General features: G+C 33.5%; 3 protein-coding genes across 7 annotated transcripts; 2 read left to right on the top strand and 1 right to left on the bottom strand.

Moving 5' to 3' along the window:
• The first annotated feature begins 942 nt into the window (after positions 1-942).
• LOC117101030 (limbic system-associated membrane protein-like) lies at positions 943-8945 on the top strand. The gene is made up of 8 exons (XM_033240896.1): positions 943-1135; positions 4700-5044; positions 5936-6217; positions 6380-6601; positions 6746-6775; positions 7792-7884; positions 8602-8641; positions 8798-8945. Exons 1-8 carry the CDS (start codon positions 1093-1095, stop codon positions 8943-8945), a joined length of 1203 nt encoding a protein of 400 aa, XP_033096787.1. The 5' UTR covers positions 943-1092.
• A 54-nt stretch (positions 8946-8999) lies between these two features.
• LOC117100995 (carcinoembryonic antigen-related cell adhesion molecule 1-like) lies at positions 9000-14921 on the bottom strand. 4 transcript variants are annotated; one of them, XM_033240831.1, is made up of 8 exons: positions 13843-14917; positions 13196-13540; positions 12362-12640; positions 11718-11939; positions 10934-10969; positions 10684-10770; positions 10410-10458; positions 9000-10273 (listed from the first exon to the last, which is right to left on the bottom strand). In XM_033240831.1, exons 1-8 carry the CDS (start codon positions 13925-13927, stop codon positions 10270-10272), a joined length of 1107 nt encoding a protein of 368 aa, XP_033096722.1. In that variant the 5' UTR covers positions 13928-14917; the 3' UTR covers positions 9000-10269. The 4 variants fall into 4 exon arrangements, 3 of the variants coding, with proteins under 3 accessions (XP_033096722.1, XP_033096723.1, XP_033096724.1); XM_033240832.1 differs by lacking the exon at positions 10684-10770 and having other exon boundaries at positions 13843-14921; XR_004444209.1 differs by lacking the exon at positions 9000-10273 and having other exon boundaries at positions 10406-10458; positions 10684-10801; positions 13843-14921.
• Positions 14922-16942: 2021 nt separating this feature from the next.
• Positions 16943-24879, top strand: LOC117100997. 2 transcript variants are annotated; one of them, XM_033240834.1, is made up of 7 exons: positions 17909-18288; positions 20696-20737; positions 21354-21488; positions 21705-21770; positions 22377-22484; positions 23025-23055; positions 23462-24879. In XM_033240834.1, exons 2-7 carry the CDS (start codon positions 20698-20700, stop codon positions 23565-23567), a joined length of 486 nt encoding a protein of 161 aa, XP_033096725.1. In that variant the 5' UTR covers positions 17909-18288; positions 20696-20697; the 3' UTR covers positions 23568-24879. The 2 variants fall into 2 exon arrangements, with proteins under 2 accessions (XP_033096727.1, XP_033096725.1); XM_033240836.1 differs by lacking the exons at positions 17909-18288; positions 20696-20737 and adding an exon at positions 16943-17052.
• The last annotated feature ends 1883 nt before the right edge of the window (positions 24880-26762 follow it).

Here is a 26762-nt window from a genome sequence, read left to right as displayed (position 1 = left end):
GTGCAAATTTATGACGCCTTGGTACGGTGCGGGCCGCCTTAAATTTTTTAAAATTGTAAATGAAATGGAAAAAAGGGGAAATTTCAACCAAATTTTGGTCTGAGAGTGCCATTTCTGGCCATCTGAGGTGCCATAATCAAACATTTTCTTACCTCAGCCCCAACCATGGTGGGGCTGAGGTGGTGTACACTCTCCATTTGTGAAAGTCCCCATGGACCTCCTCTATTTCGAATTCCTGGATCCGCCCCTGTTACACTCATAAAACATTCTTGTTTATAATGATTATTACAAAATAAAAAAGCAAAGAATAGTGGTTTTAATGTTTGCTCCAATTTCCTGTTTTTGATATAATGATTTCATTATTGATAATTGATAATTTTTTACAGTTGTAGCGCGATACTCTTGTGGCATTTACTGAATTTAATGTTTAATAATTATAATAGTTATAAATTTTATCTCCGATGCTTTGTTTTAACCGGATGTTTAACCCCAATTGCTTTTAGTATCTTTTATCCCTTTTAATGCTATTGCATCCGTTTGATTGTCCTCCAATTTTCCCCATTGTCCCTCATGTTTTAATTGTATTCGAGATTTTATTTTCTGTTGATTCTTATTTGGTAATTTTTAATGTTTAACTTCAATTTGTATTTAATCAAAGTGCAATAAAGTATTATTGTATCGTATCTTGTGGCATTCATCATGTTTTAAAAAATTGAGGAATTTAGTTACTTTATCGAAAATAAATTGAATTGAAAACGAATTTTATTTGAAAAAAATAAGATGTCAATCATATAATGATGAGTAATTAGTGTATTCAAATTAATCATGTTACAGGAATGTAAAAATGCAGCAAATACCACTCATTTTCTATTGATTTAGTTGGCAAAGCGTGTGCTTATCTGGAAGCGTGAGCGTTAATGAATAACGATGTTATCTATATTTTGAACGATACCATTTAGCAACGGATTGTGTGCCAGCTAGCGAAGGGTCTCATTCGTGTTCACACGAGGCATTTTAATTTTTATATGGAACTTTGTGAATAATTTCGTGTAAAGGAGGCTTTGTTAAAATTGTCGATATTATATTAACGCCATGAGGGTCATATTATATCTTTATATAATATCGATATTTATACGTAAGTACATTTTAACACGATTTCATTCCACCTTGGAGGAGTGGCTGGTCTGAAATCATTGATGACCGTAAGGCCATAATCGGCGTTTTTCGTCTATACGCGTAAATGTATGCATTGTAGTAATTGGTGTTACCATGGACCAATATTTTATAAAATATCTTAAAATAATAGTAATTCGTAATATATTCAATAACAACGTTTCTTCTATTGCAAGCTCAAAAGATATCACACATTAGGTCTGCCACTGAAAATTAACTGAACGAGTAGGCCTAACAATAATACAGGGATAGGCCTATATACTGCGCAATACCATAATCACGTGAACTTTGAACACATGGCATAATATAGGTGTACTATTAAACGATTCAAATCAGACCTTTGTTCAACCGAAGGCTTATCTTGTGTATACAGCACAACACGTCTTCTAGCATTTATACAAAATTGTAAAATGGCGTACAAGACCATTGTTGCACTAATTTCGCTTTATTTCTTTGGTCACTCTAATAATCACAAGTAAAAAACAGATACGGAAAGGAAGAACTGGAAACTATGTTTAATAGAACACGAACACAGTCAGGTCTTTCCTGGTGTATTTGAACTTAATTGGACCATGTTAAAAATGTTAATTTTTAACTTTACTCCCATACCTAGGTGAATGTCTTTTTTATCCAATAAGATAAAATAGTTTTATAATAATAATAATGATATTGGCAGAATTCATGAACATCATAAAGACCCTGCATTATACCAATGTATAATATACACATATTATACATTGGTATAATGTAGGGGCGGATTTAGATTTACCCTTTTAGAAAGTAAAAAGAAAAAAAACCCCTTATGGTATTGTTATATCGATCGGCCCCTCTTTTTGACATCTTTGGATCTGCCCCTGTTATGTGCAGAGGACAAGACTGTGTTATGTTATTTGTGACAGAGGTATTATTATTATTATTATTATTATTATTATTATTATTATTATTATTATTATTATTATTAGGACTATTATTATTATTGTTAATATTATTAAAAAGCATTTATATAGCGCCTTTACAAAAAAAGATCAAAGCGCTGTACATCAAAACCCGTTATTACAAAGATAAAAGTAAGTACAATATTTTAAATCAATCAATAAAAATGGCAAGTACAAATTACAACATTCAGTAAAATTTCCAAAGATAAATTCAGTACATTAAAACCCATTTTTACAAATATAAAAGTAAGTACAATAAAAAATCAATTAATAGAAATGGCAAGTATACAAATTACAATACCGGAATTCAATAAAATTTCTTACAAAAAGCTAGTTAGCGATAAAAAAAAAATTAGCAACAATAAAACACAAGTGTGTAATAAAATTATGAATCAGTCAAGTATAGCTAAAAACCATTAAAAAACTACTCTCTAGAAAAGAGTTTTTAATAGATTGCACACTGGGGGCCTGGCGGATCCCATAGGGGAGATTATTCCATATTTTTGGACCAATCACAGAAAAAGCACTTTCTCTAAAAACTCTTTTTGTAATGGGAACTACAAGGCGTGGGGGAATCATCAGAGGACCTAAAACCTACACGACCAGGCTAAAACTTTTTAAGAATATCTTGAATACAATGTTGGACCTATTTTATGAACACCATTGTACACATGTAAGATCTTAAAGTCTATTCTCTGCTTGCTGGACTGGCAACCAGGGAAATTCTCGTAGCAATGGCGAGGTTCTTGTGCGCCTCATCGCAAAAAAACCAGCCTCGCTGTACGCGATTTTGGAGTTTTTGAAGCCGCTGTACCGTACATTGGAGCGCGAAATACCGCCAAGCAAAGAGTTGCCATAATCCAGCCGAGAAAGAATCAAAGATCGTACTGCATGTGAGTAAGTACTCGGATCCATGAAGGGTCTAATACGCTTAATATTACGTAAATGGTAGCTAAATGTGCGACAAATAGATGATACCTGTAAATCCATCTTAAGACAAGAATAAAAAATTACCCCAAGGTTCCTAATCCTAACTGATGATGAGGGAGCAATTGCAGATATGGAACTCGGTTGCCTTTGAGATGAGATTAGAAAGAATTCAGCCTTCGTTTCATTAAGCTTTAATTTATTTTCCCAGCATCTACAATCTACAGAGATTCATTTTGTTAAGCGAATTTGCGCACCTACCTACGTAGAATGTAAATTATAATTAGTGACTGTATAAAATGGGGCTGATCAGTATTGTTCCTGCTTCTTGTGCTGAAAACCTTGGTTCAAGCTGGCTAGTTTCGGGATTTTTTTTTCTATGTGGGGGTAACCCATTTTTATTAATTTTTTCATAATTTTTCATTTAAATAACACATATTGTACAATGATATACAATATAAGAAATTGTGTAATAATAATAATAATAATAATCCATCATACTTTCAAAATATGTAATTTGTATATAGCATGAAATGGTTTAATGTTACTCTCATCTTATTCATTTATTTTATTCCTCGGTTGTCCAGTCAATACTTTCTTATTGTTTTAACTTTAATGTCAATTTAATCTTTTGTATTTTAATTTAGTTTCACAGATTTGTAATTTGGTTATAAATATTTATTTAATTTAGTTTAATATAATTATATTTATTTAATATCTAAATTATAGGATTATAATTAAGTGCTTTAAAGGTTTTAAAATTATTATTGTCTATATTGATGTTTGGTACCATTAGTTGGAGGTACACACCTATTTGGTGACAGTGGCTTCGGCTGCTTTTGTATCTTCCTGGCAGCTAGTGTTACCATATTTTCTTTCTTACTGTCCATGTTCATTTGATTTGACAGAAGACCCGAAAAACAAAGACCCATATTTTTTTTCTCTAAATCGTGATGGAATAATGAAATAGGAATTTGGCAACTGTGTTAAGACCCTTGAAAATTTCACAAACAGACGCCCAAAAAATTTCTTATTTTTGAATTTGCGACAGCCTGGCGTATTATCATCAAAATAAAAGATAAAAAATAGGGTCTTCGTTTGGTAGACACCCCTTGATTTTATTAAGAAAAATGTACATTATCACTTTGTAAAACGTGCGAATCGGACTTTTTTACGGTAATAATTGGCCGATGATGGGGCAAAGACCATTCGTAAAATCGACTATTCGTAAAATCGACGTTCGTAAAATGTCGTTTTACGTATATTTTTTAAATCAATTTTTTATGTTATAATAACTACGGTATTCTATTTGGTATCAAAACAATAATTTCACAATGTTTATTATCATAAATTACAGTTTTTCTATCATATGTAATTATAATATTTTTAGCTCCGATAAGGAGCTCTAGGAGTACCCCGATTGATTAAATTAATATATCTTTTTTGTATGGGCGACCGTTAGGGAAAGTATATCATCATCAGAGCTTTCAAGATTACAAGAACTTGTTTTATATTATACTATGGAGGAAATATATTATTCCTCTATGATTATACTACTACTACTATTAATTTGTCGTTTCACATTAAATATTTTTAATAGCCTGGCTAGTTTCGGACTTTAATTGGAGTCTCATTAATTAAGTTCCTGTCTGTTACTTTTTAAGCTGTTGTTGTTCAAAGTTTGGAAGTTACTACGGATGGCAAGGAAGAGTTTGCGGAGGGCTCTGAGGCGCTGCTTACCTGCAAGTATACACCGACCGATGCTCTTGGCGTGGATATCACATGGACACGTGCAAACGCATCAGACAACATCCAAAATTTAGTCGTGAGAAACATTGTACAAGACGAGTACAAAGCACGGATGGAGCTTGAGGTTTCCAGCAATTTCCAAGGTAAAGCCGGCCTGAGGATCTTTAAAGTAAGGAGAGAAGACGCCATGTTTTACTATTGTGATATATTCAGAGAAAATGATAACTCGCCTACAAAAGTGACGACTCTGGACGTACAGTGTAAGTAGTTTTATTATTTAATCATCGAGTGATACTAATAATTATATAGTGTACGATTAAGCAAATTAATGTTTGTAATGCTTTTATAAAAAACATTCCAAAAAAAGAAAAAGAAAAAAAGAGAGAGTAAAATAGACATACTGTAGTGGTAACCGGTATTTTTTGGCTTTAGTACTCAGAAAGTCTAATAGGTGATAAAAGAAAGGATTCCAGAATTATAACTCTTATTTAAAGATGTACAGTCCCTTGAAAATGACCAAAATCATAAAAAGTAATTTTTAAATTAACTTGCTCATTATGCAGTAACATACAAATTATTAACTTGAGCATAGAAATTATTTAATTTAAAAAACGCGTTCCCTGATTTTTTAACTGGATAATTATAATAAAGATTTAAAAAACACTTCCAGTGACTGGAAGTGTACGGTAGTTTCTATAATTTTTTTCGCTGTAAAATGATGGTATTTACTATTTATGGGTAAGCATTTTTAAATACAGTACACTAATTTCTATGTTCAAGTTGGTAATGTTTATGTTACTTCAAAATGGGCAAGTAAATTCCAAAAATGATTTTTATGAATTTTTTTTTTTGCAAGGGACAGTAAATCTTTAAAGATATTAATTACATTTCAACCATACTGGCAAACGTTCACAACTCCCACAGATTGGTAGTGGAGAACGAGCCAACTAATTCATACTCTGGAACACCCTTTAACTATTTTACTATTTAATATACTGCATTCTATGTAAGAATCGTAAAATAGAATATTTTGAAAATGCGTAGTATTATTTATCTATTTATCAATATAGAACTACTATGTTTATAAGTAAATTTGTTATAGTTTAATAACAATACACAAATTGCTAATTTTCAACGTTTAATATTCACAGGGAACTATAAGCCAAAGATCACAAGCGACGCATCAAAACAAACTCTCCAAGTTGGAGATAACGTGACGGCGACGTGCATCCCCAATGGTCATCCAACCCCAGTAGTATCTTGGCTAATGGACAACCAGACGATTCAGATAGATGAAAGGTTCACTATCAACGAGAACACGTCATCCTTGCACATCGCAGGGGTTACCAGGGAAGACCACGCCCTCCTTAGTTGTAGTACACAAAATGCTGTAAATGTATTGACGAGTGATCAAATCGAACTTGACATACAATGTAAGAGTTCGTTATCGTGCATGATTATATTTTTACTGTCTGCCGATGTGTTATACACTTGTTATATTACACTTTAATTGTCATAACATTTCTTTTGTATATCTCATTTTTATATTTCTCAGTAATACTTATGACCAATGCATTATACATTTATAATTAAAGATGAACCCAAGGTGTATTTAAACCAATCAGACAACTTTATCCAATGCGTTAGCCAAGCAAATCCCGTTGCATACCTAACTGAATTTCAAATCGATGACGCTGAACCTGAGAAGAGTAGCAATGGTGTGTATGAACTGACAGGAAGCGAATGCGTCAACATAACGTGTTTCGTTACCAATACAATGGGAATTGGAAACGCGTCAGATATTGTCTGTCCTTTTTGTAAGTAAATCTCATTTGTCACTACGTGTCGAATGCTTCATTTTAAATTCTCAATAAATGAAATAAAATGCTATATGTTTAGCAACAACACTCATTTCTATACTAATTGTCTATAACAACCACGTTTACTTTTGTAATTTACAGATATTCCACCGACATATCAACCAAGTACAGGTAAGAAACGTTTAGGAAATCATTTTCTTCAACCGCTCTAAACTATCCCAAAGTTTCATCGGAACATCATCATCATCCAAAACAAAACCCCGACCGTGGTTCTTGACTCTAACAACTACTGAACTTCTTCTTTCTTCTTTTTCTTCTTCTTCTCTTCTTGTTTTCTTTTTCTTTCTTCTTGTTTTTCTTTTTCTTCTTTCTCTTTTCTTTCTTGTCTTCTTCTTTTTCCTTTCTTCTTTTTGCTTTTCTTCTTTTTCCTTTTTCCCTTTTCTTCTTTTCTTGAGCAAATTCAACGGTAGCAGGCAAATTCACAAATTACAAAATAGGCTCCCAGCGGGAGCGTGTGTCTATGCCCTATACTTCCTTACTGCATTATGTTTACTATTAAAGTGTCCACATGGGATTCGGTTATCAGGAAATGTGTGGTGTTGTACTATTTTTATGACTTTTGTAAGTAATAAGGTAATATAACACATGACCTATCATGCACCTCCACCGGATTTACCTTTTCCGCCATATTTAATTGCCAAATCATAACATAGTGTCTATGCCCCCTCATAGACACTTTATCAAACAATTCGTATACGTCATATGGTCTGTAATAATAATAATAATAATAATAATAATAATAATAACAATAATAATAATAATAATAATAATAATAATAATAATAATAATAATAATAATAATAATAATATTACTAAAGAAATGGCGGAAAGTAGCAGTGGAATTAAGAAAAATAGTTGCTGCCTGGAAATACACATATAGGCCTACTATTAAATATGTATAATTACTTTAATTACATTTCGATCTGTAATCGATATTTACTGTAATTCCGCTATAACTTTCCATTTGTCTTGGCATACTGTAGCTTGCTGAGGGCGTATACCAGTTGTGTCATCCTGATAATTGTACGGCAATGGGTTCGTGGCTGTAAATAGTTTAAACTAAGGGCCTCTTTGTTAAGGTTAGACTCTTATGTGTGATAACTATAATAAACATTATTTTTATTTTAGGTCTCGGTGGTGGTGCTATTGCTGGTATTGTGATCGGTTGCTTAGTGTTGGTTGGTGCCGTAGTTATCCTTGTACTTATCTTACTTGTACAACGTAAGTATTAAATACGGAAGAATAATTCAGTGTACAGCACAGTAGTAAGGTTAAATTCTAATATGTTCCAATGATAATTATTGTCTCTTCATGTAATTATTTATTTTATCAGATTTGTTTTTATCATGTCATGAAAGCGTTTGTCTTTGTACATGAAGTTAGAAATAGGCAGTTAAATTAAATTAATTAATTAATTAATGAAATGAGGCTAATTTAGTAGTTGATTCAATGGGGAGGGGGAAGCCGGCCTGGACCCCCTCTAAATTCTTTCAAAAAAAAATGGAGAAAATAAGAAAATTCTACTCAAATTTTGAGTCTAAGGGCGCCATTTCTGGCCATCTAGAGGTGCCATAATCATGACTTTTCTTACCTCAGCCCCAGTTACGGTGGGGCTGAGGTAGTATAGACCCTCCATCCGTGAAGGTCCCTCTCTGGGCCACCTCTATTCCAAATTCCTGGATCCGCCACTGTATTATATAATACATAGATTGGAGTATAGTCGAACATACACATAATTATTGAACACTGCAATCTTAAGTTGGCGCTCCGTACAAACTACTGTTTATCTACGCAGCCGCTTCGACCGTACTGTACTACTCCCTTGAGCGTGGAAGCAGTTTTAAACAGTGTTGGAATTCAGACTTCAGGTTCAGAATACATCTGTCTGAGCTATAAATCTAATTTACTAACAAGGTTTTCTTAACCCTTTTTTGACAGATAAATCCGGAACTTACGAGGAACCAAAGAAATCAAAATGGTGAGTGATTGAGTAATGTATCGTCTGTGTGAAAGAAACTCATCATTCGATGTACCATCGGAAGCTTTAAGACGACACCAACAATACAGTAATAAATTTACACAACTCTTAGTCGTTAATTTTCATTATCTTATAATTCTTTACGTTTTGTTACAGGGAATTCGCTCAAGACAACGACGACATGTACGAGAACCAAAAACCCTCAAGCACAGGAGCCGGCGCAGGGACCGATACCGGATCTGACGCAGGTAAAACAACGATTAAATTGAATACTGAGGAGATTTTTTATTGTTGTATATGTTAAACATAAGGATTTAATGGTAAACATGTTTCGGGTGTACTCTTCAACCAATCTTCAGTACAAACAGAACATACCAAAAAAACTCGCCATTCTTAACTACGAATATAGATACAAAATGTAAATGAATATTAATAAGCTAAGCCAATGTGTTACCAATTAAGGTAATGAGCGACCGTAATGATGGTATTATTATCAAACCAACGTAAGTTGATGAAGAAAAAAACATATTTTAAGAAAAGAACTAAGGATTTAATGGTAAACATGTTTCGGGTGTACTCTTCAACCAATCTTCAGTACAAACAGAACATACCAAAAAAACTCGCCATTCTTAACTACGAGTATAGGTACAAAATTGAAATGAATATTAATAAGCTAAGCCAATGTTTTACCAAATAAGGTAATGAGCGATCGTAATGGTGATGGTATTATTATTATTATTAATAATATTTTATTATTATTACTATAATTATTATTAATGTTAATAATAATAATAATAATAATACCATAATAATAATAATAATAATAATAATAATAATAATAATAATAATAATAATAATACCCTAATAATAATTTTATTTAACAAAATTATGTGACATGCCTAAGTATGGTAATGATGATATCACATCATAACCATACAGCATATGAGCACATCGTTATTATATGTGCATACAGCAGTTTTTTGTCAAAGAAAATTTGATAATCTGGGCAGAGCTTTAAGTCCCTGCAAGTTTCAATTCGTATTTTCCCATTATGTCTTCGTTTAGATAACTTACTGTATTTTATTTTATTTACATCCAATGGGAAGTAGGGAACTTTCGATTGCACGACGACGGTAGGACGCAGAACGTAATGACGTCACTAAAAGTCATCTGCGCATGCGAGAACGTTAAGGTCACCTCATCTAGTAGATTCTGGAACGCAATTTGGCCAAATATACGTATGCAGAGAACGTTGAACGCCAGGTAGGGCAGTCAGGCATGAGTGATTCCGTTCTAGCGTCGTGTCGTCGGACAAATCGAAAGCTCCCTAGAAAGTGCATAGAGAAAATAGAACTCTATGGTAAGTGATTGGAGTAGTTTTAGTTGTGAGAATGTCCTTCTGTCAAGCGAATTGAACCCAGTAGCCTGGGATTAAGAACACAGGCATATAACCACTAAGCCACTCTACTCCAAATCATCTCTTAATTTTATTTCTTCGTAGCTTCTCTCCTTTCTGTGCAATTTTTACTCGCTTTCAAACATTTGCGCATTTTCAATTCCTTTTCAACTGCCTTTTATGCTAAAAAATACTTTCTGTCGCATTAATTACATCCTGTTCCAGACCGACATCACCTGTGAATTATAATAATCAATAAAATGTATGATATTACGAGTTATGTGCAACTACATTGCCATCATTTTAACGGATTAAGTCGTATTTCTATACGGCCGTATCCTTACACTATATTATTGCATGAAGTGTACTCACCAATCCAAATCCTTTCGTTGAGTTGGTCGCATATATTTAAATGAATTTTCTGTAAAATTAACAAAAGGATATAATACATAATTTGAATGCGTAATATATTTTGTAATCATCGTCTAATCGTGTTTGTCGTCGTCATCATCATTACCACCACCATTACCACCTAGGCGTCATTAGCCCATGGAATACCGGTATGTTGCTATTATAGTGTTAGCACCGGCAACCAAAGTTCTCTTACTTAGTTATAGGCGTAATACAAACGAAGCATTGATCTTACTTTTTTTCCAAATTACAATGCCAGCAATGAGAAGACAAACTGCAATAATTGAAATTACGATACCAGCAACTGCTCCTCCATTTAACCCTGTGTTAGATAAAACGTACATGCTATTCAACTGGATCGGATGAAGTATAAAATAAATTTAAATTAGTATTTAGGTCTAAGCAACAATTATGGTCGTTAAGCTTAATTATTATACGGTCTATAAGCGTTAATCTGATATTAGATTACGACAATAAAACCTTACCTGTTTGAGGATTCGGTTTGTATGTTGGTTTTTGTTCTATCGACGAAAAAAGGAGGGAAAAATGCCAATTAGGTCTATTTATGACAAGGATAGAGAAAGTAAAATTTAGTATGGTTATTGTTTTTATAGGCCTACATCGTGCTTACAATAATTTCATAATCTTAGTTAAACCCACAAGGGTTGGATAAGCTTAGAGTCAAATTCCAATCACGCTTAGCTTAAGAAGTTAGTTTTAATGACCTAAAGGTATATGGACACAAGTTAAAACAACTCCAAAAATCACGATCAAAAGCAAAGCGTGTAGCCACAAGAGGAAGACCGAAAGTATTACAGCTATTAAGAGCTTAAAAGAAAACTATAATCATAATTGAGGACGAAACCTGAATGGTAAGTACGTCTTCAAAGTATCAATGGTTCATAAAAAAGAAATTTAATATTATTTTTCTTATCATCAACATCATTGATATTATCAAAAACAATATCGTTTATTATTTTTAATATTTATCAATGATATTAATAATAATATCGTTTATTATTTTAATATTTATTATTTATATTATCAATATTAATATCATTTATTATTTTATTATTATATATCTTTGATATCATCAATATTAATATCATTTATTTATTTATTATTATTGATATCATCAATATTAATATAATTAATTATTGTATTATTTATATTTGATATTATCAATATTAATATAATTTATTATTTTATTATTTATTATTGGTATTATACATATCAATATCATTTATAATTTTATTATTAATACTTTACCATTTTCACAAACAAAGCTTGTGAAAGATATTGCTGACACATAATTGGTCGCGTTACAAGTCACGTGTTTACAGTCTTCTATGTGTATTTCAACTGCTGTATCCTCAACTTGTTTATATTGATTAGTAGTGTTCTCGTATATAATTACGGTAGCCACTGGAAATGCGTCTACGGTACATGTCACTATATTTTCTGATAACGACAAAACAATTTTTGGTCCATCTAAATGAAGAAAACAATTCATGTTTATACCTGCATATACAATAAGTGATTATATATAAAATATATATTTTATTAACGGCTTATAAATTACCGAATACTCTATTACATATATTTTTATTCGTATACGTGATGATGTATAAGTACAAAGAAAATATTGTAAAATGAAAGAAGATGACATGGAAAAAGAAGAATGAAAACAAGTTGGTTGACCCTACGAAAGAGAGAAAAAGGAAAACAATTCATGTAACATCCATCTCGATACAAAACCAAGAGGAAGAAAGGAATGAAATGAGAGAAAATAAGATGATTGTAACCAGTCCTCACATTATAGACGAATGAAACTATATTGAAAAAAGAAACGCATTGGTTAGCAGTAAAAAAAAAAGTTTAAAAATATAATTTCTACTTCACGTTCTACACACATTCGACTGGTAATAAAAGTGCTTTGCTTAGTTGCAGTCCAACATTGTTCACAGAACTACATCTGATTTCAGCATGATGATCCGCCCTCGTTAGATTGTTTATGGATAGCAAAGCGCCCTGAACATGGTAATGACTATTGCCAACTGGTATTGAACGGTTATTTATTGACCATTCTATAGTTGAAGAAGGTAGCGCATCTGCTACACATGTAATATTGACGTTGTTTCCCAACTGAAGTGTTCCTGGAGGCTTCTGTTTGGTTTTTGGTACATTATTCCCTGTAAAAGACAATACAAGAATAAGCAAACAATAATAAGCATTATATTATTATTATATTATCGCACATCTAAATAGATCCTTGTCATTGATTAAGATACTAGATATTAGAGTTGGATGGATCTATTGTCTAAAGAAGACTTAGTTCCCAGTGGGGTCCTTCTGATGGTGATTGGACAGTACACCGGGAGACAATTCCCTACACTTTTCCGAATAGTGTACTGGGTTCTTTAACGTGCACCTCTATACCGATAGGCGACTTAACTTAACTAGATTAAGGTATGGTTAAGGTAATGTTCATCATCCTCTGGGCCGGAAACAACGTCCTGTACTCAAACAGTCTCATATCAGCCTGGTTTTCAGACATTATTTGTAACATTATGAGTAAAACGCAGTAAGACAGGGAGCAGCGATGGGAAGTGAACAGGGGACATAGATCTCCACGGTTCAGCGCAAGTGGCTACCACCAATTTAGCCGACTGAGCTAAGCTGTTCTTATAGTTAATCGGTTAAGATGAACATGGTGGTCTGGTAATTTCATCTCACTCAAAGCTTACATTGCACTTCTAGCTGTGTTGTAGAAGAAGCAGATACAACATGGACGCTGCTTACAACTTTACATACAAAGAGGCCCTCATCTGATTCCTTCACGGTGGCGATGCCCAGACTGGCGTCCCCATATAACTCGCCTACCAGGGAATACCCGTCAACTTTAGAAACGTTTCTCTCGATAATTTGAATTAGACTGTTCCGATCAACTATGTGTGTCCATGTTATATCTATGACATCATCATCTAAGGCTGTCTCCAGCTCATAAAAACATTGAAGGGAAGTGGCATATCCAACAGTAGCTTGTTGCGTCGGAGGGGTTAAGACATTGATACTGCTACACAAACCTGGCCCTGAAAATAAAATCGAGAAATACTACCATTATAAGGGGATGGGTTGTTTTTTAAATAGTATTGGTTTCTGCGAAGTATCATTTGTTGCCATATCAGATCATACGTATTTAATACATTTCCTTAAGCAGTTTGAAATCGTAAATCCTATAACTGAATACGTATACAAATATTGGTGAGGGTTTGGTATACAGGGGTACTTTCTAAGTAGGGGCAACGGTATAATTTTAATTAGTGGATATGTCTACGTGCAATAAACTTCCTGGTACGTGTCACCAAAGTCACCTTCGACAAAGAAAACTCACCAGTTATAATTACTAGAAGAATACTGATTATCAGTGACCTTAGAAAAAGGTGTCGCCTACTCTTCATTTTGACAATGAATGTCATTAAAGTCTTGATGAAGTTAAAACCAATTGGTGGCAGAGGTTAAGAGCCTGCAAGCCATGGTATGGCAACTGGTTTACAGAAATTCACGTTAGCTCACTTTAATGGTTGTAAAACTCGGTTGTCTTCATCGTTGGTTAGCAAGCTGCCCACAGAGGTCTATCTGGCGAAGATGTCTTTCGCTGGCCTCCAAATCGGTAAAGTATTTAACTTCTTAATACGAAAATTCAAATGACTGGTAAAATATTAGCAGTGCATGAACCTACTGGATTTTTGTTATTGTTAATAGCTGAGCAATGGGCCGCTTCATGATTCACCGGCAGATAACAAAGTACATAAGCTTATGAAATTTTGCTTAATAATTTTAAACAGTACAACAACCACCAATAAGTTAATCATCGACAGTACAATGGCCAAAGGTTACTTTCATAAACACACATTCAGTATTGAAGGAATAACACATGCGCTACTACAGTAAAACCCATCCTTTGGGTCACCCCTATTAAGGGGAAACTTTTCCGTGAAATGAGGGGCGATATATCTTTTAACACTGCGGCTAACCCCTATTAAGGGGACGGGGACACTTTCTGAGTGTGCCAAATGGTCAAATAACCCATACTAGGGGACACTTAATTTTTTTTCTATTGCATCACAACAATTACAACAGTCTCAAAATAAGAAAAAATCACTCAACTTTATATAGTGATACATTTTGAGGAACTTATCAAGGAACTTGCACTTTCTAGCCAGTGGCGACTCTAGGATATAATTTATAGGGGAACTAAGATGTCCGAATGGGGGGGGGTTAAGTATTTATGGTTGTAACTTTAGTGCGCAGCGTTATCTGAGGGCCGAAGGCCCGAGCAGGGGGTGAGTATGGGAGGGGTCTCCCCTCCTCCCAAAACAAGACTCTAGATGGCCGGAAATCGCTGGGATGGGAAAACATAAGCCTATGTTTTTTTTTTCTTTTGGTCCGACTGCCCGACGAGCTTTGGCCGATGGGGGGGGGGGACTCGACCAAACCGATGTGGGGGGGCTTAAGGGGGGGGGGGCGCTTAAGCCCTCCTCCCCCCCCCCGCTGGCGCCGCCACTGTTTCTAACTATTATCACATTTGTTAGACTACGTAATAATAATAATAGTGATAATAATAATTTTTGTAACTTCTGTAATGCTCAATTGATAGATAATATCGAACACTTTTTTATATTTGTACCCTCGTATTAATTGTATTTGGTATTGGTAACGAGAAAATACAGGGAAAAGTTTAATTTAGATTTGCATCATGTTTGGTTACTTCTCAAGAAATTTCAACTGTAGTTACATTAATAAACTTATACTTATTGCTAAGTTTTCAATTTGCAGATTTAAACTCGGGAAATACAACAACCCGAATCGAGTATTCCACAATGACTTGCTTATTAGAAATACGGTATACAATATATGTGATGGTACAAAAATAAAAAAAAAAAAAAAAAAAAACTTAAAAAAAAAAAAAAAGGAAAAAAAAAAAGGGAAGGAAAAAAAAAAAAAAAAAAAAAAACAAAAAAACAAAAAAAAAAACAATAAAAATAATATATATAAAATGAAAACAAAAATTAATGAGAATTGTAGGTGTTTTCTTGATGGCTGATGGGATATATTTTTCTATTAACATCATTGTGTTCAACTTGTATGTGGATGATGGGCGGAGAAATTGATAATTGTTTTGCTGTTCAGTTAATTTATTCTTCGTTCGATTGTTTGATGTATTTTTGTTATTGATTGCTTGCTTACATTACTGATGTATTGATTGATTGATTGATTGATCGATCGATTGAGGGATAAGCATCAAAATATATCAAGCTCGTGTCATTTTATATATATATAAAAAACGAAAAGTTGAAATTTCATGTCTTAATTTGAGTTGAAGGTATCAAATTTTTGATTGATTTATGATTGTTTAAAGGTCAGATTGATTGAAAAAATGATGAAACACCGAAAATAATGAAAAAAAGTATATAAAAATGAGAGAGAGAGAAAAAAGAAAGAAATCAAATATATAATTAGCTTAGACTAAGTTTGACAAAGAAATGATGATTATGAATTCATGTTGAAGATGAAAATGAATAAAAGTGGTGTTTTACCACACAAGGAAAAAAAATAAAAAAGATAATAATAATAATAATAATAATATTTTAACTAAAATTGAAATACAAAAAGAATTATAAATCAAGTAAAATAATCTGTCTTTGTTTGGTACTAGTATGGTGTGTTTAAGTATTTTCATGGGTTGTTGTTTTGCTTGTATCTGTTAAAGTGGTGTTTTGTTCTCACCTCTTATTGATTTGATTGAATTTTGTATTTTGAGAATTTATCCAATTTTGTTGTGGCTTATGAATATACGGTATTGTCCGTTTTAATTAAATTGTTCTATTGTTTTAAAGTTATTCTAGGCCTACTACTTTCCTTCTCTGTTCTGGAGGTTTTTTGAATAAGTTAAAATTGAAAATGAAAATTGAATTTTGAAATTTGAGCAATAAACCAGAATTTTCTCCCCAAATCTTTGAAGTGAATATCGGAGTAATATTTGCCCATTGTGTTAGTTCGTATTAACCAATCTTGTCAATTTCGATCCTTAACCTAGGGGATTTCTTTTTATTCATTTTTCCTCCACTTTCCTAGGATCCTAATGTATTCATTAACATTGCATCATGAAACAATATTGGGAACATATAAAACTATTGTTTTAGTTACATTTTTGCTGATTTCACATTATAAAGGAATTGTATTTGCAATGGAAATTATTGCTATAAATTAGTCCTAATTCTACTGTAACTATTAAGCGGACAATTTCACGTTTTTGGTTAGTGTCCCCTGAATAGGGGTAACCCTATTCAGGTGACACCCCTATTAAGGGAGCACTATTTTTGGTCCCGAAGGTGTCCCATTAATAGGGGATAAAGCTGTATTAATTAATGTAATTTCAGCAGTGGGCTAATCAAACACCGAGTTCCTTTCCCAAAAGCGCCCTCTATCACAATAACGTTTGTCAGACCCATCTCGATTTTCAGTTGTTTCAAATATTATATTCTTAATTAATCAACAGGAATGGAAGTGAAGATATTTTTATGCGTGTTCTTGCTACAAGGTTAGTTTATTTGATTTGAAATTTCCTTAAATATAGCCTATTAATCACTTTTATTTTATATTGAAATAAAGCAGATAGGCAAAGACACAATGCCTTTAAAATATTGAGAAACTGTAAACAGTCAAGTTTTTTAATCACTGCCATGGTTCATCATAACATCATAATTATCATGATCATAATCATCTCCGTCATCATCATCATAATCATTTCCCGCCGATTATTACAACCGAACTGCATAAAGACAAATTTACTTCGAGCAAATCCATTCGTATTGATGAAGATAGTCTATGTCATAGTGACTGCAGAATAATTTCTTAGTATTTTTAATTTGAAGTTATATAATGTAAACAAGTATATAAAAGGAAGAACAGGAAAGAAATTCGGAGTGGCTTTAAAAAATTATATTCAGAAAGTACTGTATGTAAAATTGTAATAATGAAATATCTCTTGATACCAGTAACAAATTAATAAATAAATAAATTACGTTTTGTAATAAACCTGGGCACTAATAATCACATTTATTATAAAACGTAGTTCAAGATGTGTATAAGAGACAGATGTAAATAGATGAGTCTCTGTAAGGGAGTTTGAAACTACCGACTTTCGCTTTAATAATGCTTTTTGAAATATCGTTGGTGTCGGTAACGAAACTTTTGTGTAAAGTCGACCAAGTGACCACTAAATGAAAAAGAGGACGCTTTTCACGTTATTCACAACGATCCCTAAGGAACACATGGCCAAAGACAGTTATCTATCATGGTTATTGATCATTACATAGAATTAGTCACCTCTCATTATTCTTCATAGCAGATCAGAATGAATTTTTAGGCGCCTACCAGATTCGTTTTGCTGAACCTCGTTTTGCTGCTCCTGTTACCACAAACCTCTGATCGAGTTCCTTTGTACCTTTCAGTCCCTTCTAACCTCGTTGAACGATCCATAACAATACCTAAGTAGTTATCGCCAATAACAGTCACTGTTCGCTTTGATTCAAAAAATTGCGAGTACCAACGGTTATTTGGTGTATTGTAAGACGCTATTTTGAAGCACATCAATTCATCATTTCAATACGATTCGTTTGCTGCTTTCTGCTTGTTCGTCCATCTGGAACGGTACAGTAACGGCTCACCTCGTACAAGAGTCACCTGCAAACCGTATTGCTCCACTTTGCGAAGCCCTCCCTGTGATAATCATTCGGACGTATAATTAAGGAAATCAGCGAAATTCGTTTTGCAAGTAAGTTCAATTACATTTATTATAAATTGTTTCTGTTCATATTTATTTAACCGTTTACTCCTAAACAAAAATGTATACGTCGGAAATTGTATTTGATGCGGAAATACGAGCCGGAAGCGATAGTCACATTGAGGGTTTGGTTTGCCGAAACGAGAGCCGAAAACATTTAACGCCCTAGTCCGATGCACTGTGCGTCTAGTCTAAATCGGAGTTCAGCTTTAGGACCTGCCTATCATTACATTATATTTTTTTTCATATATTGCACAAATTTATTACTTCTTTGAACCAGATAAAAAGAAGATGTGTTTGAACTCATTTCCGTAATTTGATGAAGCTCGACATAGAGAGGTTGAAACGCTACGACGCGCCGCCAGACGATAATTTATTAATAGTGTTAATTAGTGCCTTACCTGCTGATGTTACAGTTCATTATAATATCGAAATATCATCTGCATAATGCAGATCATGGTATACTCCGCATGCACAGCAGGCTCCTATAATAATCAGCGTAGGCCTACTAGTAGGCCATTTTGTATAGCTACACATTAGACAAACGCGCAGAGTAGAATCATGATTTTTACGGAGGTATTACTATAATACCTCCATGGTAGTAGGCATATTACACTGTGAGTGGGTGGCCTATAGGAAGAGCTAGGTGTTCATTAATACCACCCCACCATTATCATCCTTATTATCATTTACTATCATCATCATTCACATGATTATAATTATCATGATCCTCCACTAGATATCATCTCCGCATCATTGTAATAATCATCATCATGATTTTCATTATAATGATCAACCAAACAAGATGATCATCCTCCGCATCATCATTATCATTATGGTAAATTATCATCATCATAATACCGGGTTTCTTGAATGCCTGTCTACCGTATTTGGCGATGGGTCTCCCTTTTGGATTTACTCTCCTTGCCAGATGCCCAGCCCATAGAAGCATTGCAGCCGATGACTATTCTTTAATGTATGGGTTAAATGGAGCGAGAGGTGTTAACAAAGAACAGTGCAAACGCTCAATTCTAAAGAATAATCAAATAGGTCTATGTGTGAATTTTTAGTGTAAAACGGTTAGTTCAAGCTCAAGGCTGATTAAAAAGGGGCGTGGTTTGGTGTTAACACCGGTTAACAAGCGATGTGATTAACACTACCATATAGCCTATATATAAAATATATACCCTCATTTATGAATAGCAGCTTTAATGAGTCATTAAGTTACGACCTACTTCGATCTAAACATAATAATAATATCTACATATTTTTGGTTCCGCATCATATCTTCGTTTACACAAATTCCTAAAAGGAGTCTATACTTAAGTTGAAAGGTGATTCATGCGTTTGGTATTATCGTAGTGATGTCAAACGCAGCGGGAACTCCAGCGCAATCCTGCAATATTTTAGTGCCTTGACTCTTGTTTCCATAGTAACAGCAAGGTGCTTTATAGCGCTAGTCAGGAGAATATTCAACATTAATTCAATTCACTATGAGCATTGAGGTATAGAGGAAATGGCATGAGGAAGCGTATCGAATGAGTAAAGAAGGGGAGCGTGGAGTAAAGCTTCGAATTTCTAAAAAGGGATATTATGATATATTTTAAATTCCAACTATAGATTCATATCAGTAAGGAGCATCGGCCTATTATATTCCATAATATCAAGGCGTATAAGATACTGTACATATTGGACGATTGGAAATATATAATACCAGGCTTATGCACAAAAAGATGTCCGGCAATTGTGTGCACTAATCATTAGTCGTAATAATGGCAAATTTGTCAACAAAATCAACAATAATTGCTTTATTATTAACCAATACAGCGTACAGTCGCTTATTTAGCATTGTTCAAATGAATTCTGTAATTATTGATACCTATTGATTATTTTATTTAGCATAATAATATTAGCACAATAATTGTAAAATTTTACAGTTTGTATAAATAAAATAAACATTGAGGTTGAATGAATTATGGAGGGTTGTCTAAATTATTAAGATCTAAGTCAGATAAGCCTACTTTACTTTTTGTCATGCACGCACACTGAGCCGACGGCCGTGCCGATTCCACAGAGCCGTAACGACGCGAATAGGCGCGTGCAACGGATCGTTCCGGACAGACTGTCACAGACGAGAGGGAATGGGAGTTCCTTTTTCCACCTTCTAATGCCATTTATTCATTTATTATGAAAATAAATAAGTAAATAAAGAATTCTTTAGCAGTAACAATTAACACTGACTGTATAAAGCTGTATTAATTAATGTAATTTCAGCAGTGGGCTAATCAAACACCGAGTTCCTTTCCCAAAAGCGCCCTCTATCACAATAACGTTTGTCAGACCCATACTCGATTAATTTTCAGTTGTTTCAAATATTATATTCTTAATTAATCAACAGGAATGGAAGTGAAGATATTTTTATGCGTGTTCTTGCTACAAGGTTAGTTTATTTGATTTGAAATTTCCTTAAATATAGCCTATTAATCACTTTTATTTTATATTGAAATAAAGCAGATAGGCAAAGACACAATGCCTTTAAAATATTGAGAAACTGTAAACAGTCAAGTTTTTTAATCACTGCCATGGTTCATCATAACATCATAATTATCATGATCATAATCATCTCCGTCATCATCATCATAATCATTTCCCGCCGATTATTACAACCGAACTGCATAAAGACAAATTTACTTCGAGCAAATCCATTCGTATTGATGAAGATAGTCTATGTCATAGTGACTGCAGAATAATTTCTTAGTATTTTTAATTTGAAGTTATATAATGTAAACAAGTAAATAAAAGGAAGAACAGGAAAGAAATTCGGAGTGGCTTTAAAAAATTAAATTTAGAAAGTACTGTATGTAAAATTGTAATAATGAAATATCTCTTGATACCAGTAACAAATAAATTAATAAATAAATTACGTTTTGTAATAAACCTGGGCACTAATAATCACATTTATTATAAAACGTAGTTCATAAACATGGGCACTAATTCACGTTTAATAATTCGACATTTAATTTTTACCTGAATAATTTGGCCTACACATTTTTCAGTTGTTATATGCAGTGTTTGGTCACAGAGCACAGTGGAACTTACGACCGAAGTACAAACCACCATTGTCCGAGAGGATACTACTGCAGCTGCGGCAGGAATATCACCGAAGGTAAAACCCACAAAAAACTCAAAAGGTAGGCATAAGTGTAGCTCGTCATCATTTTCATCATAACCACCATCATCATAATAAGCGTCACTAACCTGATAATCATTTTCATCATCATTACCAACATGATGATCAGCATCACCTTTATCATCGCAATCATTTTAATTATTTACAATATTCGTCATCATTGAAGAGGTTCTGTATCCTAATTACTTAACAATATCAAAATATCGTATTATCGCAGCAACGACTACCGATAATGATAAGAATGAAAGCGGTGAACAAGACGACAAGGATGATGATGATGACGGTGAGTACTTTATTTTTTCTGATCCACTTTATTATACGTAATTATTTGAGGGACTGTGCATATTATGTGAATACAATTTATGACTGGGAACAGCCAAAATACTAAATACAGTAATACTAAATAACAACAACGTCAAATATTGAACTTTATACATTTCATGCCAAATTAATTATCAAGATTGTTGTTGCCAAACCCACACTTACTATCCCGCCAGGGAAATCAGTCTTCCCGTCGAGTCGGAGACATTTCACCCACCTCCATCATGAACACCTGACACTCGTGGGCAAAACCTGGCGCTACAACTGCCAACACAATTCTTTGGTCCTTATTTATAGCATAGCGTGTGTAGAAACCTTATTCGTTGGCGTTCTTTATGTTTATTTTGGCTATTATTTGCCAGTACAGAATTGACAAGTCACAAGTATCATTACTTGGACAGTATCCTAAACGCTAATAATTCTCTATCGGCTTCTATAGGTCTTAGTCTGGCCCTAAATTGAAACTTAGCCTACTTTGTTTCAAAAAATTAACGTGAGACATGATAAAAGTTATCCTTTTCAAACACATTTTCAACATGTATTAAATAGTGAATTGCTATCTTTGCAGACTCATTGAGTGGTGGTCAGATCGCAGGTATTATCATCGGAGTTATCATAGGCCTTGTTTTAATTGTCGTCATCGTATACATAATTATTTCTAAGGTTTGCACAAAAGGTAAGTCAAACTACAGACCAATCAGAAAAGGGCAAAATACGCGCATGTCCTACAAACATGTTAGCGTATGTTAAGCTGTCTTATTGTAGGATCTTAGCAAAACATCCAAGTAGTGGGGGCTTAGCAAAAATGCCCATTTACGTAAGCTCATGTTTCTAATGAGTAGCAGATAATGCAGGTGAATGGTCAATGGTCACTATTAATATGTGAAAATAATAAATATATTCGTGAATAAATAAATAAAAAAACGAATGAATGAATGATGAATGAATGAAAGAATGATTGAATGCATTCATTAATGATGAAAGAATAATTTAATACATTCATGATTAATAAATGGACCGATGTGTTTAGTGATTAATGAATGTAGGCTGACATATGTTACCAACATAAATATGAATTTTATGCAAATAAATTACACCAACATATCTTATTGTATATTTTTTTCTGTATATACTCCTGTCTTTACATTGCATACAGAAGTCTATGGGCAAAATTACAGAGGCCTATAATATAAATTATTAATGTTATTTTTCACAGGTGAATCTCAAGCGGCTACTACAAAGAAAAGGTAAGCATCTGCGTACCATATGAACCCACACCTCTAACTTTCAACTCAAAATTGTATTTTCCTCTTAGTTAGGTTCGTATCTCTTCTGTCTATTTAAGTTTGACTGCGCCACTTTCTTGTGTGTTGTCACTGATGTAAAAGTGAAATGTCAAATAAATATTAGGCCTAATATTAAATGTTATTACAGTATTTTCAAATATTAAAAACAAGCTATGTTTTGCTTTAATGGCTAATATCTTTGCTGATCTATAAAAATTATTATTATTATTACTATTATTATTATTATTGTTACTTTATTATTATTATTACTTTATTAATAATAATATTATTGTTAATATTAATAATATTTTCGTTATTAGTAATAAAGGTGAAGGATAAAACACATTATTGTTATACTCTTTTACAGTGAGGTTAGGTACAAAGAAGTCGATAAGAGCGATAAAGCAGCAGAAAAGGTTACAGAAGAAAAAGACGCTGAAGCAGGGGAAACCGATGGCGAGGCAAAAGCTTAGAGTGTACAGGAAATGACATTGTCAAACGAAAACTGTTGATATGTAATGTGTAAAGGCTGAGGGTCAGTGACCTATAACCATTTTATTTTAGTTTTATTAACATTTATGCCTACTATTCCTCAATACATTGCTGTTTGCTAAATCAAATCATTTGATTATTAAGATATTTTGTTATTACCCATGGTTACTATTTGTGCTACAAATATTGTCAATTTACTATTTACAATCCCTTTGTTCTTCGTAGTACATTTAATTACCTTATACTTTATGCAAAAATGCCTACACACTAACCGACTACATTAAGACGTCGTTATTGGTTGATCAATTTACTTTACTTTTTTTTGCATTAACGTAGAATTTTGTAACGCGTTTCAGTCTTCAACAGTAATTCGATATTTCTAAACCAAAATTTACGTTTATTCCCGGTACAACTTCGTTTAATTTTGATTAGTTGGAATATGATCGTTCTGAATATGCCGATGTGCAATTAATGTTAAATATAGTGTCTTTGCAACTGACATAGTATGCCCTCGTGTTTTAACAATGAATGGGACCATCGTGCCTTCATGATTGGCAGAGTGTGTGATTTATAGCAAGAGTCTCATCATAGGCCTATAGCGTGTGAATTATATAAGGTACATGTACAGTAAAATAGGAGTAGTAATACTGTAGACAAATAAGCAGCAAGATTGCAAGCGGTGGAAGCAGTTGTGCCTCGGCTAGATATTAAATTACACATTTTGTTTCAAAATTAATAGAAACAATCTGTGAATAGGCGTATTGATAAGTTGGCTTATCTACAAATTACACTTGATCGTATGTAACGAGCATACGAAAAAAGATTAATCATAATCATCATAACAACGTGTCTTGCAATGATCATCATCCTTCGATAATGGATGATTTAACCAAAACAAAGAGCTTAGAGTAAACAAAAAAATTCCAATCATCAACATGAATCAATGTGCATTAAAATAGTTAATAGAATTTTAGAATAATTTGTAATTTGCTTAGCCTTATATGTAAATTTTGATATGCTTGCCAATATTTCTTAGCATCTTCGTACAAGTTTAGTGTTAGGGCCAGGTTCGCCGAACGCTTACAGGTTATTGTACTAATAATAATGCGTAAGCGTCCTTGATGTCGCTTAGTAACCGCTATGTGAACGGTTACCGTGGTAATATACGTGTCTGTAGCTTTGCTTTCACAACTACTTTTGTTTAGGTAATACAAATTTGTTAATTTTATACTAAAATTATTAACTCACTTGTTATTGATGATAATTAAAAGATACAGTGTAGCAATTGCTAAATCTAATTTCTTTGATGGTCATTAAACATTGTAAAATAAAAACAGGAACTGTACGGCACTTGGTTAGATTTAGAATTCACATGATTGCTGCAACAACAAACGCAACCAGGATTTCGTACGGGGCATGTTACCTATGACAGCCAGAGGGGTACTTACTTGGTATTTGACAATTTGGCGCCTTTGTGAGGAAGACACATTCACATAGGACCAAACAAGGCTTCCCCCAAAATTGGACTATTTTTCACTTAGTCGTTTTCAGGTGATAATGCTACCGAACAAAAAAACAACCGGAAAACGTCAGGGTCGTGAGCTTGTGCCTTTTCCCCCCAAAATTGGGCTACTTGTCATTCTTTGGTGATTCTGCCATTCATCGGGAACGTAGATGCCACAGAACGCAACCGTATAATCCGCAAGTGCCCCACAGAACACAAAACAACCGAAAAACGACAGGGTCAAAAGACTCAAAACATCGACCAATTTCGACAAAAACCGTGAGCTATCTTCTGTTTTTTTTTTTTTTATTTTTTTTAATGATTGGTCTATTTTCCACCTAGTCGTTGTTTAGTAATTCTGACAGTCATACTGTACGTAGCTGCCACAGAACACATTCGTATGATCCGTATACGGTACCACCGTACACAAAACAACCGGAAAACGGTTATGTTGAAACATGACCAATTTCGAAAAAAGCCTCGCGATCCGTGGGTGCCACAGAACACAACACAATCGGAAAAAGCGGCATGATATAAAAGGACCATGGAAATACCGATTACGTTTGTTTAATTTAACCTTGTTTATAACATCATTTTCACAGAATGTAATATTGCGAATCATGCCAGATATTATTTAAGCTTATTTTAAAGCCATTTGTTTGTTTTAATGGGTTTCAAGCTAGAAAAAAAAATTATCATGAGAAATGCATAAAGAATTGTCGCCCTCAACCTCTGAAATTACGCAAGGTAGACGAACTTAATTCACTCCCCTTGGCTACGTCGGGTTTTCGTAATGGCTATAACTCGCCACATCACCCTATTACCATTGCAGCCTTAGTTTTCGTCTTGCTGTCGTTAAGCTGATTCTACAGTATGTTCTTTTTTTACACCATAAATACTTTACTTTCAATTATGTATTTTTTAATTACTTTTTTACTTTATAGGCTAATTTCAACATAACATCCATTCTCATTATAACAATGAGGAAAAGCCCTATGTTCTGTTTTACAAATTATAAATTTCCATGGCGTTGAATGTTGTAAATTATTCCATAAATAGGCATCATTTACAAACATGGATAGAATTTTCAAAGTTTGATGCAGAACAATCTCATATTCCATGCTAACAAAAAGATTTCAGAATGAAGTGTGGTATTCATATATTTCGTTTGTTCCAAGATCTTTATCTTCAGGTATAGCTTTATAGAAGTTAGGCTATACTAGACTTCGGTATAATGTGCTATATAAATCTGATATAAATCAGAGCTTCATTTCCTCAATGTGTTCACTTTGGATTTCATCAATATGGTTACTATAGAAGTTGTGTAAGGTAATTCTTTCAGCAACAAATATTTCTTTTCAATCAATCTAGGCAATCTACAATAATCTGCGCCAGCATCCACGGCAGATGCAATGTTCAGTGGCGCTAACGACGGCATTACATTTCTTTTGAGGCGCATTGAGACTTCGTTATGATTCGCTGGATCACGTCATTAAATTACATTTGCTAATGTTAAACGAATTGTCCTGTAATTATATTTGCCAAAAACATGCAACATGCAATATGACTATACATAGGCACATCATGACTATATATGGGCATACCATTTCATTACATGCACTATGACCATACATAGGCACATCATAACTATATATGGGCATACCATTTCAGA

Source organism: Anneissia japonica, unplaced genomic scaffold (assembly GCF_011630105.1).
Source record: "Anneissia japonica isolate Jap-2015-1 unplaced genomic scaffold, ASM1163010v1 scaffold1785_len1016330_cov206, whole genome shotgun sequence".
Taxonomy (NCBI): Eukaryota; Metazoa; Echinodermata; class Crinoidea; order Comatulida; family Comatulidae; genus Anneissia; species Anneissia japonica.
This window is presented reverse-complemented; position numbering and strand designations above follow the sequence as displayed.